At 34.7% G+C, this 19,213-nt stretch overlaps 1 protein-coding gene and 1 long non-coding RNA gene across 3 annotated transcripts; one reads left to right on the top strand and one right to left on the bottom strand.

Moving 5' to 3' along the window:
- Positions 1–116: 116 nt before the first annotated feature.
- On the top strand, positions 117–6,466 carry LOC146748660 (uncharacterized). Its single transcript, XR_014927791.1, has 3 exons — positions 117–640; positions 4,092–4,159; positions 4,289–6,466. It is a non-coding gene; the product is annotated as an uncharacterized LOC146748660 (long non-coding RNA).
- LOC146748661 (uncharacterized) lies at positions 5,207–17,249 on the bottom strand. Of its 2 annotated transcripts, none has more exons than XM_085494211.1 (12): positions 16,419–17,249; positions 15,416–15,477; positions 15,071–15,164; positions 14,844–14,931; positions 14,484–14,569; positions 14,268–14,370; positions 13,709–13,766; positions 12,374–12,501; positions 12,117–12,182; positions 11,475–11,521; positions 7,287–7,438; positions 5,207–7,120 (listed from the first exon to the last, which is right to left on the bottom strand). In XM_085494211.1, the coding sequence occupies exons 2-12, from the start codon at positions 15,429–15,431 to the stop codon at positions 6,915–6,917; spliced, it is 1,044 nt and encodes a 347-aa protein (XP_085350337.1). In that variant the 5' UTR covers positions 15,432–15,477; positions 16,419–17,249; the 3' UTR covers positions 5,207–6,914. The 2 variants fall into 2 exon arrangements, with proteins under 2 accessions (XP_085350337.1, XP_085350331.1); XM_085494205.1 differs by having other exon boundaries at positions 13,574–13,766; positions 16,419–17,248.
- Positions 17,250–19,213: the final 1,964 nt, after the last annotated feature.

The raw sequence follows: 19,213 nt of genomic DNA on the forward strand, positions 1-19,213 counted from the left end.
CAGATAATGGCAAAAAAATTTTGGCATTCTGTCATTATGTCTTTGAACATTTTAAGTTCAAGTTATTAGTGACAGATCTACAAAGTATCAGAATTTGTTTGTATGTTGATATAATCATTAGCATAATATCATTTATGGTTGGATCAATATGTTTTGCTTCATAAATTTGCTACATTGTATGGTGGTATGTTTTGTTTCCACTCTGATTTGTCTTGTTATATTGTTAACTCTTCTTTAGGTTATTTAGTGACTATTTTTTCACACAGTGGAGCTATTTGTGCTTCAACTAGTTAAACTATAGCTAATGCTGAACAAATATAAGGCATTACAGTTAAAAAGTTTATGCAAAATCAGCATCACCGTCATGCTAAATTGGCATTGCTGTATCATGGCCATGTTTAATAATGGTGAGCACTAACATGTTTTATTGTATGGTTTATATGCATGGTTTGTACATACCCAATTGCGACATGCCTCATCCATAATGATATAAAAAGATGGTCAGCAATGTAGTTACCATGGATAAAGATTTCATCATGACTAAAGTAGTATTTTTCTGTTTTACTGTAGGTGTTGGTCTAAAATTAACGGATATTGCTCTTGCCACCTGGGAAGTGATGGATCCAGATAGTCAAGATTTGTGAGTAAATCATTAGATCTAACATATTAGTTCAAATTTTAAAACCATCGGATGGTATAGCTGTGTTATTGTGTCTATCCATAGTTCAAATGGTATAGCTGTGTCATTGTGTCTATCCATGGTTCAGATGGTATAGCTGTATCATTGTGTCTATCCATAGTTCAGATGGTATAGCTGTGTCCTTGTGTCTAGCCATGGTTCAGATGGTATAGCTGTGTCATTGTGTCTATCCATGGTTCAGATGGTATAGCTGTGTCATTGTGTCTATCCATGGTTCAGATGGTATAGCTGTGTTATTGTGTCTATCCATAGTTCAAATGGTATAGCTGTGTTATTGTGTCTATCCATAGTTCAAATGGTATAGCTGTGTCATTGTGTCTATCCATGGTTCAGATGGTATAGCCGTGTCATTGTGTCTATCCATGGTTCAGATGGTATAGCTGTCATTGTGTCTATCCATGGTTCAGATGGTATAGCCGTGTCATTGTGTCTATCCATGGTTCAGATGGTATAGCTGTGTCATTGTGTCTATCCATGGTTCAGATGGTATAGCTGTGTCATTGTGTCTATCCATAGTTCAGATGGTATAGCTGTGTCATTGTGTCTATCCATAGTTCAGATGGTATAGCTGTATCATTGTGTCTATCCATAGTTCAGATGGTATAGCTGTGTCATTGTGTCTATCCATAGTTCAGATGGTATAGCTGTGTCATTGTGTCTATCCATAGTTCAGATGGTATAGCCGTGTTCTTGTGTCTATCCATAGTTCAGATGGTATAGCTGTGTCATTGTGTCTATCCATAGTTCGGATGGTATAGCTGTGTCATTGTGTCTATCCATAGTTCAGATGGTATAGCTGTGTCATTGTGTCTATCCATGGTTCAGATGGTATAGCTGTGTCATTGTGTCTATCCATGGTTCAGATGGTACAGCTGTGTCCTTGTGTCTATCCATAGTTCAGATGGTATAGCTGTGTCCTTGTGTCTATCCATAGTTCAGATGGTATAGCTGTGTCATTGTGTCTATCCATGGTTCAGATGGTATAGCCGTGTCATTGTGTCTATCCATAGTTCAGATGGTATAGCTGTGTCATTGTGTCTATCCATGGTTCAGATGGTATAGCTGTGTCATTGTGTCTATCCATGGTTCAGATGGTATAGCTGTGTCCTTGTGTCTATCCATGGTTCAGATGGTATAGCTGTGTCATTGTGTCTATCCATGGTTCAGATGGTATAGCCGTGTCATTGTGTCTATCCATAGTTCAGATGGTATAGCTGTGTCATTGTGTCTATCCATAGTTCAGATGGTATAGCTGTGTCATTGTGTCTATCCATAGTTCAGATGGTATAGCTGTGTCATTGTGTCTATCCATAGTTCAGATGGTATAGCTGTGTCATTGTGTCTATCCATGGTTCAGATGGTATAGCCGTGTCATTGTGTCTATCCATAGTTCAGATGGTATAGCTGTATCATTGTGTCTATCCATAGTTCAGATGGTATAGCTGTGTCATTGTGTCTATACATGGTTCAGATGGTATAGCCGTGTCATTGTGTCTATCCATAGTTCAGATGGTATAGCTGTGTCATTGTGTCTATCCATAGTTCAGATGGTATAGCTGTGTCATTGTGTCTATCCATAGTTCAGATGGTATAGCTGTATCATTGTGTCTATCCATAGTTCAGATGGTATAGCTGTGTCATTGTGTCTATCCATGGTTCAGATGGTATAGCCGTGTCATTGTGTCTATCCATAGTTCAGATGGTATAGCTGTGTCATTGTGTCTATCCATGGTTCAGATGGTATAGCTGTGTCATTGTGTCTATCCATAGTTCAGATGGTATAGCTGTATCATTGTGTCTATCCATAGTTCAGATGGTATAGCTGTATCATTGTGTCTATCCATAGTTCAGATGGTATAGCTGTGTCATTGTGTCTATCCATAGTTCAGATGGTACAGCTGTGTCCTTGTGTCTATCCATAGTTCAGATGGTATAGCTGTATCATTGTGTCTATCCATAGTTCAGATGGTATAGCTGTGTCATTGTGTCTATCCATAGTTCAGATGGTATAGCTGTATCATTGTGTCTATCCATAGTTCAGATGGTATAGCTGTATCATTGTGTCTATCCATAGTTCAGATGGTATAGCTGTATCATTGTGTCTATCCATGGTTCAGATGGTATAGCTGTCATTGTGTCTATCCATGGTTCAGATGGTATAGCTGTGTCCTTGTGTCTATCCATGGTTCAGATGGTATAGCTGTGTCATTGCGTCTATCCATGGTTCAGATGGTATAGCTGTGTCATTGTGTCTATCCATGGTTCAGATGGTATAGCTGTGTCCTTGTGTCTATCCATGGTTCAGATGGTATAGCTGTGTCCTTGTGTCTATCCATGGTTCAGATGGTATAGCTGTGTCATTGTGTCTATCCATAGTTCAGATGGTATAGCTGTGTCATTGTGTCTATCCATAGTTCAGATGGTATAGCTGTGTCATTGTGTCTATCCATGGTTGAAATGTGTCCGTAGTTTACATGCTATGCTGTGGAAAACACACAGGTAATTACACACAGATAATTCATGAAGACAGGTACAATTAAACTCTCTGTAGAGGTATACTATGAGCAATTCACATCTGTATCTGTATTCATTGTTGGTGACATATCAAGTACATATTTTAACCATTAATATTTATTTTTTATACTGTTATTTAAATTTTAAAAATCTTTACTGTAGTAATTAAGTGAATCTTCAACTTTACTTGCAAAAAAATTAGGGAACAAAATATTTGTTCAGTTCTTTTCTGACAAAAAATATATAAGCCTGATTTATATATTGATATTTCATCTTTACTGTTACATATACTAGTGCAATAACTATCAACAAAATGATATACTATATTTGTCTTCATTACTATTTTCATAGGTATTTTGGATGTGATAACATGTCTAAAACTGGCATAGTGACTTTCAGTAAAGAACATAACTTATGCAACAGCTATTGTCTTCTATTGAATCTTAAAGGTAGAGCCATGCAGTTAGTCTAAAACCGAAACATATTAATCAAATTTATATCATATCAGTCAATTTTTGTTATTTTTAAATATATGGATAATCTATTTGTTTGAGGAAAGTTTTGACATGTACGTAATGTTTAGACTAATAATATTTTGGAATAACTTCTTTTTCTTCTCTTTTCTTTTTCTTGACACTAACAATTTTAATTTTTATGCTGTTTTGTTCCACCCATAATAATACAAACTACAATACTGTATTTGCTATATTGGAAGTACATGACAGAGGTTATTTTGTGGATAAAATAAGTCAAAATGTATGCAAAAAATGCAATATTTGGTTTAGGTGTACTTATGTAGGAGATGTGCATCTAATAGAGCAAATATGGCAATCAAATGCCTATGGTTAACTGAAGATTTGGTGGTTATACACTCTAGGTATTGAGCCTCTTGAAGAAGAGAAACATGATGATCATAACATTACTGTTGATGAAGATTCAAAAGTTGTAAGTGTTGTGTTCTTTATTACACTGTTTTCCTGATTGTTTAATGTATGATCACACTTTTCTGCATTTGACTGTAATATTGAAAACATCTTGGGCTCATTTTTACGTAAATTATGTTTATTTTTTCAGAGTTTCAGGAGTCCCGACAAAGTTGTCATGATCTGAATCTGAGGTATCTGAGATGTCTAATGGAAAGAACAACTCTCTGCTTCAGATCCTATGTGGATGCTTACAGGCTTTTTTATAATAATAATGCATAATTTGCATGTGATTAAACATACTGTGAACCAATATTTAAAATAAGCTCAACAGTAAGACACAGGACAAGTGAGAAAGCTAATTATTTTAGTACAAATCTGTTTACACAAAGAACTACATGTATTAGGCTAGTGCTTTGCTTCATATTATTAATGCTTAAAGATGTACTTTTAGCTGTAACAATGATTTACTATTCAAGCTTGTAAAACATGAACATTTTTGCTTATTGGCATATGCAGCTATCAAAAAATTCATTAAAAATGATCAAGCTTATCTACTTTTTTGCACACTGCAAATTAGTCCAACCCAATTGAAAACATCAATTTTAGTTCGACCATGAGAACTTACCATTTAAAGACGAGGTCACTAAGGAATTGTTGGGGGGGGGGGGGTGATTTCCTGGACAAGGTACCAACCTCAATATACATAGTATGTGGGAAGTGGGAAAGAGACTTGATGGTGAATGCCGCAGATGTTTAAACTCATCTGTAGCCATACCCTGTCAGTAAACAAGACAAATTCAGAAATCTTTAGGAATAAACATGGAGCCCAAATTTAGCATTCAATTTATTAAAAAAACAAAATTCCTGGTACAATAACAAGGGAGCATATTCCAGGTATAGGCTTAACAAGGGAGCATATTCCAGGTATAGGCTTCTTTTTTTTTATCTTGGTCGCCACTCGTGTATGACAAAAAATATACATAAATGTAGAGTAGTCATTTGCATGTTTACAAATCTTGTCACAATTTTAATGCTAATGCTTGTATATTATACACTACAAGTAACATCATTTTTGCTGTTTGGTTTATTGTATTTTGAATCTTACACAATATTGTACATGATTTTTACCGTATAGTTTTGTGTTTGTGGCACATTTGACAATTAAAAAAAAATTGTGATCACAACCTATGATTAAAATGACAATTTTCACAAAAGTACTTTATGTACAATGTGTATCAACATCTGGGCAAAATTTAGTCATAGTACATTTGAAAGTTATTGTAATGATATAAAGTAAAATGATTTGTTAGCAAATATTAAAGCATGCAGTTCTGTATCCCAGGTTCTGATAATGTACACTAGATAGGTGTGTTGGGCTTAGCTACAATGCATTTGCTGTGTATTTCAATAGATTAAGCAGAGTCATTATAACAAGTTTCACTATGATGATCAATATTGAAGTATGATAGACAAGTCACAATTATGTGTCCCAATCCTTTCACAAATGTTTCTTGTTTACACCAAAAAAAAACCTCTTACAATACAGTGGCAAATGTGATTCTATAATATATTCACAGTCCCTCTATCACCGGTCTCGAAACGGCCGCTGTCCTATTGTCCTATTGCGCGTAGCGGGTAAATAAACCATTGACACCTATACGTAATCCGCAGTTGACGCAACTTGTCAGGGGTCATCTTCAAGTTGACCCGCATATCATTACCATTAATGATTTACCCGACATGCTTTGCGAAAAAAAATTGTGCGGTTGCGCAGAAGTTTTCAGAACCAGAATCAAAACATTGGAAGTCGATTTTTGAGCAGCATGTCGTGGAAGTACGGAAATGATTTTGTTGGCTTCGAGGACGAAGATATCGAATGGGATTTTGTGATGGGGCAGGAAGACTTTTTCCCCTCTAATGCTGCCGATGTTCCAGACGATATGAAAGTACATGTACGCGAATCTGCTAAACGGAGAAATTTCGTCTACGTCTGCCCGACTTGCGACAAGCAGTACAAAAGTTTAAGTGGCTTCAAGGGGCACATGAAAAATGTTCATGATAGAGGGACTGTGATATATTCAATAGATACACATATTTGTAGTAAGGGTTTCCTTTGAATACTAACCTATTCAATACATGTGCTTAAGTTTTGTGTAGGCAAATACAATTAATACCCAAAGTTGCACACCACTATTCTAAAGTTGAATGATTCACTACCATATATGCTCTACTCTATAGAATAACAGCCTTTGACTTTCAGTTTAGCATAATTTTACATGTATCTGGGAAAAAAAATGGAAATTGAATAAAGTCTGGATATCCGGAATTATGTGTACCTCCTCGTTTTTAATATTAATATATATTATTCATCATCATATGCAAGTTTGCTTATCATGTATATGTATTTCCGGTACTATCATACTCTGTTAAGCTAAATGAACTGGTCCTTAATTATGCAGGAGACCATCCTGTCAGATTTGGCACTACTTTAGTATAGCAATCAGTAAATGAACTGGTAAAACTTGTATATATCAACAGCACTAGATTTTATCTTTGCTCTGCTAGATTTTAGCCTTTTTGTAATAATCCTACTTGAGGACAGAAGTGCTGTTACATATGAGGTGTTAATATATTCACATTCAATGGTTCTGTAATGACATCCACATGTAAACCTGAGTATGCTGTCAAACAAAATATAGATTTTGTCAATTTTCAACTTGTATCACAAATACTACCAAGCCCTGGCAAGTGGCAACCATAAGAATGCTTTACGATTATGTTAAATGTGCAGGCAAGTGCTCTCTAAGAAGAATATAGCTATCTCTGGCATTATATACATCAATGTTTCCACATATTCCTATAATTTGTTTTTCTGTGACATAATCAGGTAAATAACTCTGGCCGTTCTCATCAAACTGATGTCTTCTACTTATTTCATCAAGGTCATTTTGGCTCACTGGATAACCACATTGGGTACCACCTACAAATAAGAGTAAATTGTCAAGTATTACTTCACTCTAAAGTATGACATGCATGCACATAAATTTACAGTTTAAAAAAAATCGGTGCAACAAAGTAAATAATATGAATATAAAAACAGTATATGTCTCTACATTAATATGTTTTACTATTCATTGCATAATTACCATGTTTATCAGGGAAATTGTACATGTCTTCCGGAATACCACATGGTCTGTCTATTCTCTTTTGCTTTCTTATGCGATGTGCATTCCATTGATCAACAAAGTCATTCAATTCCTTACCAATCAATGGCATATACACAGCAGTCAAAGACAGCCTAAATAAAAACAAATTTTACTGTGAACATTTTAAAGCATACAGTATGGTGAATTACTGCTTTTTAACACACCCCCCCGACTTTAGTAAAACAAGCTCTGGAAGCTTACGGTACCTTGAGTAACCACTACCTCTAACAATTTACACAATTTTGTTCATGTGTAATCAAGGATTAAAATTTGCATAGTTTAGAGTGTAAACTGGAAAACAAACACACTGATACACAGGCAGACACAAAACTTTGTATCTACAATACATTATCTATGGCCAAGAAACGGCAGAGCTCCAGAAGGAGTACCTACACTTTATGCAAATTTTTTTTAAATTATGCTAATTTATTCATGACGTAGCAGTTTCTGTGCTCATGAATATTCATTAATTTGTGGGTCAATACATTTTAAAAGGGGCGATATATTATATTTGGGGGAAGAGTTAGAAAGGGGGATTAGCAATCCTTAGGGGGTCAATACAAAAGAAGGGACCCATTTGGAGAGCAGCCATGCTCCTCGAGTCTGTTGTTGCACGTGACCTACAGCTGTCAACTGTGTTCGTTCTTCGACGACTTCGACTGGCTTCCATGTGGGGTAGTATTCTTGTATTCTGTTTGACTTGAGTTTTTGAATCCGCTGTTTATGTTTTTAACGTCTTTCATGTATTTTGTAGGAGTGTCCAATCCGTGATTCGAACTTGCGATCTTTGAGTTCCCAGCCCACTGTCTTGTCCTCTGTACCACGAGTGTCTTCACACAGGAGTTAGGATTTAAGTCCTATTCATAGGAGCACTGTCTTCACTAGCATTCAAAAATCTAACTAAACATACTGGATTCGAACCAGCGATCGCTCACATTGCTGACATAGTACAAATCAACTGAGCTATGTGGGTAGTCATGCAAATTAAATAATTTGTTGTCATATTTAGCTTTATTGCCAAATGGCGTTTGCGAGAAAAAGATGGGCAGGCAAGGGAATTGAACCCAGGTCCTCCTGATCACTATGCAGAGAACTGACCCACAAGACCACATTGGATTGACTGGATGTGTTTGCATTTGATAAGACTATATAGTGTGTATATACATAGAAATACAACATATTTCTATTATTGAGTTACAATTGTCCAAAAAATTGCCAATTTTGTGTTTTTACTTGTGTAAACTATATGCATGCCATAACCCGTTAGTGTACATCTTGCCAATTGGGTGTTTGCCATTTGCGTTGCCCATACCTGACCCGACCCTAACCCTAATGTCAAGACACATTCCTGTTAATAATTCCGTTGCCCATACCTGACCCGACCCTAACCCTAATGCCAAGACACGTTCTTGTTTATAATTGCTCAATAATGATACTCTGTTGTGCACTGTCTGCGGGTAAGTTGCATTGATGTCAACTGATTAAACAAGTCGCATTTAAGTAATTTCCACTATTAACAAGTGGTTAAATTGTGACAATAAATGTGTGGACAAATATTTGAGATTAATTTTGGTGTAGACAACTCTCGTTTAATTATTTTACACCATTACAAGTTGTTAAATTGAGAGAATAAATGTCTCAACAAATATTAAATACTTAGTTTGATGTAAACAACTCACGTTTGATTAATTCCCACAATTACAGGTTGTTAAATTGAAAGAATAAATGTGCGGACAAATATTTTAGACTTATTTTTGTGTAGACATCTCTCGTTTGATTAATTCCCACAATTACATGTTGTTAAATTGAGAAAATAAATGTGCGGACAAATATTTTAGACTTATTTTGGTGTAGACAGCTCTAGTTTAATTATTTTACACCATTCCAAGTTGTTAAATTGAGAGAATAAATGTATGGACAAATATTTTAGACTTATTTTGGTGTAGACAGCTCTCGTTTAATTATTTTACACCATTACAAGTTGTTAAATTGAGAGAATAAGTGTGCGGACAAATATTTTAGACTTATTTTGGTGTAGACAGCTCTCGTTTGATTAATTCCCACAATTACAAGTTGTTAAATTGAGAGAATAAATGTGCGGACAAATATTTTAGACTTATTTTGGTGGAGACAGCTCTTGTTTAATTATTTTACACCATTACAAGTTGTTAAATTGAGAGAATAAATGTGCGGACAAATATTTTAGACTTAGTTTGGTGTAGACAGCTCTCGTTTAATTATTTTACACCATTACAAGTTGTTAAATTGAGAGAATAAATGTGCGGACAAATATTTTAGACTTATTTTGGTGTAGACAACTCTCGTTTAATTATTTTACACCATTACAAGTTGTTAAATTGAGAGAATAAATGTATGGACAAATATTTTAGACTTATTTTGGTGTAGACAGCTCTCGTTTAATTATTTTACACCATTACAAGTTGTTAAATTGAGAGAATAAATGTGCGGACAAATATTTTAGACTTATTTTGGTGTAGACAGCTCTCGTTTAATTATTTTACACCATTACAAGTTGTTAAATTGAGAGAATAAATGTGCGGACAAATATTTTAGACTTATTTTGGTGTAGACAACTCTCGTTTAATTATTTTACACCATTACAAGTTGTTAAATTGAGAGAATAAATGTATGGACAAGTATTTGAAACTTATTTTGGTGTAGACAACTCTCATTTGATTAATTCCAACAATTACAAGTTCTTAAATTGACAGAATGAATGTATGGACAAATATTGACCATTATATTTGTGAGTAAATACCTGTTGTTTAATTAATTTCCACCTCTACAAGGTTGAGAGAATAAATGTGTCGACAAATATTTGATAATTATTTAGGTGTAAGAACTCGTGCTTGACCAACTTCCACCATTGCAAGTTGTTAAAATAATGAAATAAATATACTGGTTATCATTGGATATTTGATTCAATTGTGAAACTTTCTAACAACATGTTAACTGCTGGCTTCGAACCCTCAATCAACAATTCCGCAGACACAGTATAAATTCAACAACACCACAGAAGATATTCGTCTGTTGCCTGAATTGTTTTCGTAATATAGGGAACGCCATCGACACTTTAACAAAACTTACCTTGACTTGGGTCTTGTTTATCTCTTGTCACAATCTGGAAACTGTTGAACAAATTGCGCGTCGTCCAGTTTAAGACGTTAGTTATTTTATTATTTATTCATTCAGTTTTGTATGGTGGAGTTTTGTGAGGTTTATTATTTTTTTGCGACGTTCTTTGTTTACTTGTTTACGGTTTGAGAGATTTCAGTTTATTTGATTTACGTTTTTACGGTAGCTCTGAGCGGGACTCGAACCCACTGTCTTTTCAAGCTAATTTTGTTTTATTTTGATGGCACGCTTGTGTACCACGCCACGACGTTGGTCGTTAAGTGGTGTTCATTTTTCTAACTACTCCAGTGTTCCGATGAGTTGAACGGAAAAGCCAAAACGATTGCTGGTTTCTGATTGCTTCGGTTCTGGTGAGTGTGTATCTAGTGTGATTCGAACCCATGTCGTTTGTATTGGGGTTTTTTTTTATTTCCCATGTTAGCCACGCCGTAATATGCAACCACTTCCCCGTTTTATTGTGATTTTGAGTGTTTAATGATGTCTTCCTCACGCGTCACGCCATGACCCAGTTTCAACCACACGGCCATTTTGCAACACAGTTCGTGACCCTCGGCGTCACCCGACTGACTATATGAGCGTTCTCTTCAACTGTTAAGCTAGTAGGATTTATTACCGTTATTATCATTATATTGTCACGTGATTTGTTTTACCTTATGTGTAATGTCTTAAGTATCTTTATTGTAATTTGTATATACCAATTCGTATATACCGAGGAAACGACCCGATTGAAGGTCATGTATTTTATGACGTCACCAATTCGTGTGTAGGTACTGCTTCTAGATCTGTGCCCAAGAAACTAATCTATTAATAATTTAAAATGGTATGAATAAACTGGTATGGTATAATGAATATCATAATGGAAATGATGTTAAAACCTCCTGAATCACTGTGAACTATGGTTAAATTATTGGAAACTATTACAATAATTGCCAAAATGTATATTTGAATTGAACTAACAGACATAAGTATTACCTATCATTAATGTTATCAGGGTCGTAAAATCCATCTGCCTCTAAGCCCTAGAACAAATGAGTATAGAGTTATAACTACAGTATACACATATTTCAGCATAAGTCAGAGTTACTGTTGATGTAGGTGTTGCAGACTGCACATGAAAAAAAAAACTTGTGAAACAATGTAGACTCATGGCAGTAGAGAATTATGATGTCAAACTGAAGTGCCACACATGTCTTCGTTATAGGCAATGAGTACCTACAGGGGGTTAGCTGATACTTATTATTTATCGAATAAAGCGGTAAAACGCCTTTGAATTTTTTGATTATTTTCATGTTTTAGTGGCTGCATAGAGTACCGGTATACATTTTATAAAATCAAGAAACGTGAGTTTGGCCTGTTCATTTTGTTTAATCTGAAAATGTTATAAATACGATTTCACTTTCCCATTTGTATGCAGTCTGTGTCACACATCCCAGCTGCCTGTGGTCAAACTCTATTACTGTTGTGCAGAGTACATGATATTTGGCAACCGATAAATAATTTTCAATCCTATGTAATATACAGCATATGGAAGCAAATACAGGACAGACATGTATAGTGTTACAATCACACAATTACTCGATTACAAAAATAGATCAATATCATTGTTGAATTTACCTTTAATTCGTCCATCCAATACTGACCATGATGTTTTCGCATTTGGCACCACCAACTTTCTATGCACTGTAAAATAAATGATGTTAGGTAATGTTCATGGTGTATTAATTTATTAGTCCTTTCATTACAGAAGCAGAGCTCATTATCACTAGCTTTCCTATGCAAAGCTTCACAAGTTCATTTGTGTGAAAAAAAAGTTGTCTGGATCAAGCTATTGTCAGTGACAAATCCCATGCTATTAAAATATTTGCACTTACTTGATAAGTAACTGATGATCCATATACATGTACATTATCTAAACCTGAATCACGATGCAAGAATAACTGACATTGTACTAGAAGTCCCACTTCTGTACCTGCATCAGATCTAGTCATCCTTGGAAACACTGAAAAATAAAAAAAACATCAAGGTAGTTAAAGGGATTGGTCAGTTACTTCGGCGGGGGTTCCCGACAGATTCCGTTTTGCCAGCTGTAAATCCCAGTTGACCCACCCCCTATCAAATAAAAAAATGTGGGTAACCCACTCCATCATTATATTTTAAAACATGCTGTCACCCCCTGAAAAATGATTACAAAATGTATATCTTATAGACAAGGAATGCTTTACACCTGAAGCACAGTCTGTGCTTATGAAAACAAAGGAAACTCTGATTTTTGCTTAAATTTGTGTTGGATTTTGGCATTTTACAGAGCAAAATATGCATATTTAAAAGTTAAAAAAAAATATTTATTTAGTTTTTTATCATTTATTTTAATTTATATATCAGCATTTTCACAAATTCTTTGTACTAATTGCTGTGTTGTCTTTCCATCTCCTGTTATAATTGGATAAATCCAGTAAATATCTTATAAAATGGTGACTTCAGACTTTAAATAAAATAATCTGATATCAGCAGCGCATGGACTTTGGATGCGTTTAAAACTTAACAGTATAATTTGGGTTGCATAATCTGTTAGTTATTTGACAACTTCAATCAACCCCAAAATATTTAGTCTATAACTTTTTTTTCATCAAAGAATTTATAGGCAATATAGGTAATAGTTATTATTGAGAACACATTTGTACGATTAATTTTTTCATCCTTTGTTCTGAAATAAAATTCTGGAAAACACCTATTCGTGATATCAAAAACAGAGTGACCCCCCCCCATTTGCAAAATCAAAAACAGGGTAACCCTAAAAAAATAAAAATGAACTCAAAGTAGTAAATTAGTAATTTATAATGTGCAAGTGTGTAATTACATAACTGATGACAGGTTTATATTGATAATATTTTCCCTATAATTGTACTGGGTAAATAACCCTGAACTACCTAAACATGTGTCTAACATTCATGTAAGTAACTAAAATAGCATTTAATAATACTACAATTAGAATAGATATGTTAAACTTCAGCTCATAAAAAATTAGAGCTAGAAACTTCTTCATTAGGACATGAACATAGACATATTCTAACCTTGCTCTGCAACTACAGCATCATAAAAATATCGAGCGATAACTTGTGGGTTTGAGTTTGTTCTGTTAACACGCATCCATAATATCTTTCGTGAAAAACTGTCAACACATCCATGGATGGCAAATGGATACTCACTTCGTTTATAACCCAATAACTTGTTGTAACCATCTACATGCCATGACCAGTTTGGACCCTGGAATTAAACATCTCTTGAGATCAAGTGGCCGCTATAAATTAAACAATCATTGCTTATCAGAGCTTAAAAATGGGTACACTTTTTGAATAGGGATTATGGGTAATTCATTAGGTACATCTATGTCAGTGTAGCTACTATATGTGTTATTCAAGATCTTTCTGCTAAAACATGGACAAATATACTGTGGAATACTTTATTTTCGCTGGAATTAATTTTCGCTGAAAAGGCTTTTTGGGCGTTTTGTATGGAATTTATTTTCACTGATTTTTGATGAGTTTAATGTGAAATATAGGAAAAAAAGTATATTCACTGGATTTTATTTTCACGGAATAATCCCTTCAGCGAAAATGGCGAAAATAAATTCCAAGCGAAAATAAAGTATTCTACAGTACACTGTAATATGACACTATAAGTTTGCTAAACAATGTATGCTCGGATCCATTTGGGAAAACAAAACAGTACTTCATTACTTTCCTCCGCTATTTTATATGATGTTACCTTTGAGAAAAATCGTCTTCTTTCACCTATTTGCAGAGTTCCACCTCTTCGTTTGATCATTCTGCTATGATCAAGTTCCACCATGATTGCTTCAATGTTATCCCTTTGTAAACATGATGCAATGAATGATCAGACGTTGACACTGTTTAGATACAGTGGGCAAACAGTTATACCATACATTGTTCAATTTATAATAGTTTATGAATGTTTAAATACCTTTTAACTAGCATATGATGGTTTCTCCTCAAATGCTGATACATGGCCTTTATGCCAATTAGTTTTCTAGGTGTCTGCAACTCTTTCTGTTCGTAAACAATATTCAGTACAACTTTAATAATAACAATGATAAGAGCGACAATGATGTGATTAATATTTATCCAGCTAGCTTTAAACGTGCGTGTTTGACATTACACATGTATTTAATCAAAGACACTAGGAAATACATATATATTTTCTAGTGTCTTATATCAATATCTAGGCAACAATATATTGTTATCATTAGATAGTCTACTAAATGTATTTGTTCATCAAATTAGGGCAGGACAACATCAACAAATTTACATAAACATTACCTACTTGCACTATTAATCTCACATCATTTGGAGTATAATCCTTGTGTCTCCTGATATTCCAATCACGGAGTCGCCTTTTAAGTGTACTAAGGCTGAGATAAATAGAGCATACAATTACATTTACTCAATAAAATGGAATTGAAATAAATCTGAAGTAAAATGTTTTTGTGTAGACAACCCCTTAAACATATTTTAATAGCAAATGCAGGAATATACTAGTTATCTATTTACCTCCTTAATATGCAGTGATCTTTTTCTAAGTACAATAGAATAGTCTTGTTATCCTTCCCTCTTTCAATCAGTTTTCTCAAGTACACCTGCAACTCTTAAAAAATACAATACATACTGATAGCCTATATGTATTCCACAAAAAAACTATAACAATAAACATTCTCAATAAATATCAACTCACGATTCCTTTACATAAACACATCAATCATTCATTTTTGAAGTAAATGATTTATTACCACAGCACCCTCCATCTGTTTTCTTTGTGGTGCTCCAAAATCATAATAATAAAGTCTGTAACTAAAAAAATCCCAGTTTAAATTTCATCCATTGGTCGGTTGTACTTACCTTCTTCAGCTTCCATGTTAAACTTGCAAATAAACTTAAAATTGCACAAAATTGTTTGAGGTCTGAAGCAAAGCAAAGCAAAGCAAAGCAAAACACAACAATAAACAACAAATATGTCAGAAGAGTATGTAATCCACTAGCTTTGTGTACAGGTCTGTGAATATGGAGAAGCTTATTTTCACTGTGACTGTCACTGTGTGGACAAGCACAGCATGTTAGTATGCCGACAAGTTCCTGACAAGTTCTGGTATAAATATCACCCCCTATCACACACATGATGTACGCAGCCTGAAGGCTAGTAGTCCATGTGCATTGTAACATAACTGTATCACATGAATATAGCGTCAGAGAATATGGCAAATATTAAAATACTGGAACAAACAGAACTTAATTCTATTTATTTGGGGTGATGGAAGGTAGGGGTAGGGTTAGAGCATGAAGGTAAAACACGAATTCTTTTTTTTTTACCTCCAGGCTCCATGGTTGGAGTTAAGATTGGGGTGGGTACAAATCACAACAAAATTTAATACAGGCAACAATTATTCACCTGTCTATAAAAGTCAAACTTTGGTTGCCTTGTATAATAAAACATTTCTTATTTTCCCGGGAAATGATAGAATTATAGGTTACAGCAGTCATATTCGATGATGTCATTCAATTTTCAAATTCGACTCGATGAGTGGGTGACTTCATGTACAGTTTCGCCACTCTTTGCTAGACTTTAATTGCCATGTTCTTTCCACAACAATCTGAATGTCAGATTAAAGTAACCAAATATACGTCAGTGGCTTCATATATGCCTAATTGCCAGAAAATATTTCAGTCCGACCAATCTGTGCGAGGCAATGAAGTATAGTGAGACGCAGAGTGACGATGATGATTACAACGAACAACATTTAGCAATCCATGCTTTTCGGCGATTATCTTTGGAAGTATTTGTATGATAGGCAAACGACCGTCTCAATTCAGACCTCATAACATGTAAATAAGTCCCGATACTCACCTTTCTCACCAAGGGAAAAACTTCAATGAGCGAGACTCTTCACCCTGCTTCAACAAGTGTACGTAAGAAGCGCCGTTCAAAAGTCGTTGATTGGCTGAGCAGTTAAGGTCAGAGGTTAGAGGTCAAGGAGCAAAGGGCGAAAAAAGTAAAAACCATTTTCAAAACCAAAATTAAAAAGCAGTCATTTTCAAAAGTAAAATGTAATTTTAAATTCATTTTCAAAAATAGAAGTATTTTTTCATGTGCAAATTCATTTTCATTTTGAAAAATAAAAGTAAATTTTCAAATGCAAATTTATTTTCAAAAATAAAAGTAAGTTTTCAAATATAAATCCATTTTTGAAAATAGAATGAAATTTTCGATTTAAAATCACTTTTTAAAAATAAAAGTAAATTTTCAAATGAAAATTCATTTTCAAAAGTAAGACGAGGATTTCAATTTTCACTCTTGTTTTTAAATTTTGTATTGATTTTAATCAACAAAGCCATTTTAAAATGCAAATCAAATATTAATTATAAAAGCTAGAAATACGGAAAAAATGATGAAACGTACAAAAAAGTGACACTTTTCACAAAGCATGGTCGTGACCCTCCTCGGTTGCCGTACATTTGAAACCGATAGGGTGTCGATTTACTAGGTGCCGTGTTTCACAACTTGTTTATTTATATACGTATAGCGGATGATTTTTTATTGAAAATTACTATTTATTGATTTTCAGCCCCCAAGTGACTGTGTGTATGTGTACCACGGTATATTCCATCCTATATGGTGTTAAATTCAAATAGTCGGCTAAACCCGAGCCCAACTAAAAACATCATTGGCATAATTAAGTTTAAAAGAGAAATATTGCTATGTTAAATACGATACTAGTAGAACAACTTATTTAAAGTTCACTTTCATTATAATAATACAAAGTAGTTAATTTACCCCATCCATTTTTTCGTGGCGTAGTTCAGACACATGTTTGATGCTAATATACTGAATGCCTGCAGCATTTCAATGCAACAAGAGTCGGCCACTTTGAACCCAATCCGAAAAGTTCATTATTTTGAAAGTCCCATTATGTTCAAATACTTATGTACCAAGTTTTAACAGAATACGTCCATGCACGACTGAGACTAGTTTCCGGAATGGTGCAGATGTGTGATTTGTGGCCTTGAAATGGCTGCCAATCGGCCATCTTGACTCAGATCATGAAACAAAAGCATGTGGATATGTCCGATGAGTCGTCCACAGGCATGTCGGTCAGCCATTTTAAACCCAACCCTAACAATAATTAATAGTTAGCGTTTGGTCGTGCGTGTATGCGTCCGGAGTCATTTTTTCTGACACACCTTGGCCAGTTGGGATAATTGCAAGGATTTCAATATTTTTTACCGAATGGTGGCAATCTTAATTAGTCCCGAAAATAGTGAAAAATCGTATTTTGAATGTGTCATCCAACATTTGCCAGGAATGCTGGGGCCAATTTCTGTACTTGGTATGGTTGTATATATTGGCTTATTGGTGTGTTCGCTTCCAAAAGGCTAGCTGGCGGCTATTTCAACAAATGCAGTTCCTGGGTCATGTCTCGGGCCTGCTTTGGACCTCATTCAAACTTTACATACATCACACATCAAAAGCACATCATACATGGCAACTATTTTAGTGCTAAACATACATACAAATAAAGCATTTCTGCCATTCCGGAGCTGGATCGCATGTTGTGTATGGATACATTTCATTCAAACTTGGCAGGTCAATTAAACATAATGTGTTTTTGATGCACACTATTAAGTCTTAGCACATAGAAAGAGTATCAAGAGATGCATCTTTTCAAAAAATGTTGTGATTGATTCAATATTGTTGACTGGTTGGTTTTATGTAAAAGCATTGAATCATCATTGTTTGATGTGTCCGGAACAGTTTCTCAGAGATGACTGGGTCGATTAGGATCAAAGTTGGTATAAAGATCATAAATATTGGGTTACAAGTGCACATCTTATTTTTGTGATTTGACCAGATGTGGTCGATTGGTGGCAATTTTCTATTTTATGGTGTACATAGCAGTTTCCTTTTAAATGCAATGATCATCTCTGTTTAATCTGTATATGTACATTGATAGAATACCAATACATCTGTGCCAACAAAAAGGCTAATCTTGATACAATACAGGAAGTAGGACTTGATATGACAAAAACAAATTGCCAACAATCAATCATTTCTCAAACTTTAATTAACTTGTGAACATTTTCATCAAGTGCAATGACATAGACAAGTTGCTTTACTTTCACTAGTGATCTGTTTTCTTTGTTTTGTTTTATGTTGAGCACATTTGACAATGCCTTAAAATGGTTGCTAATTTGGCCATCTTGAATCAGAAAGCACATGTGGATGTCCAGTATAGTTTCTGATGTTTGTGGAAGTTTGAACTTGACTGGCCCAAGCATGTATACCACAATCGCTCAAAAGAGGCCATGCCAAGGAGTTGGCAATAATGTGAAATGTTTATTTTGAACGACCCACTGCTGCATGGTTCAATTTACTGTGAGTGCAAAAACAGCTTAACAGCCGGCGATTGACTAATTGGTTTAGTGCATGTGATTTCAAAACACAGTCAGTACTGCACATATTATGTCCGCGATTTGCTGATCACTTGCAATCTAATCATTCAGCAAAGTATTTAGCTGACTTAATGGCTGACAAGTGCTATTCAGATATGTTGCACCTAAAGCAAGATATTGGTATAGTATGCCATCTTTACTACGCACATCTCAATTGTGCCGGAAAAGTGATAATTCTTCCTGCTCGAAACC

This window comes from Saccoglossus kowalevskii, chromosome 2, assembly GCF_978046115.1.
Source record: "Saccoglossus kowalevskii chromosome 2, keSacKowa6.1, whole genome shotgun sequence".
Taxonomy (NCBI): domain Eukaryota; kingdom Metazoa; phylum Hemichordata; class Enteropneusta; family Harrimaniidae; genus Saccoglossus; species Saccoglossus kowalevskii.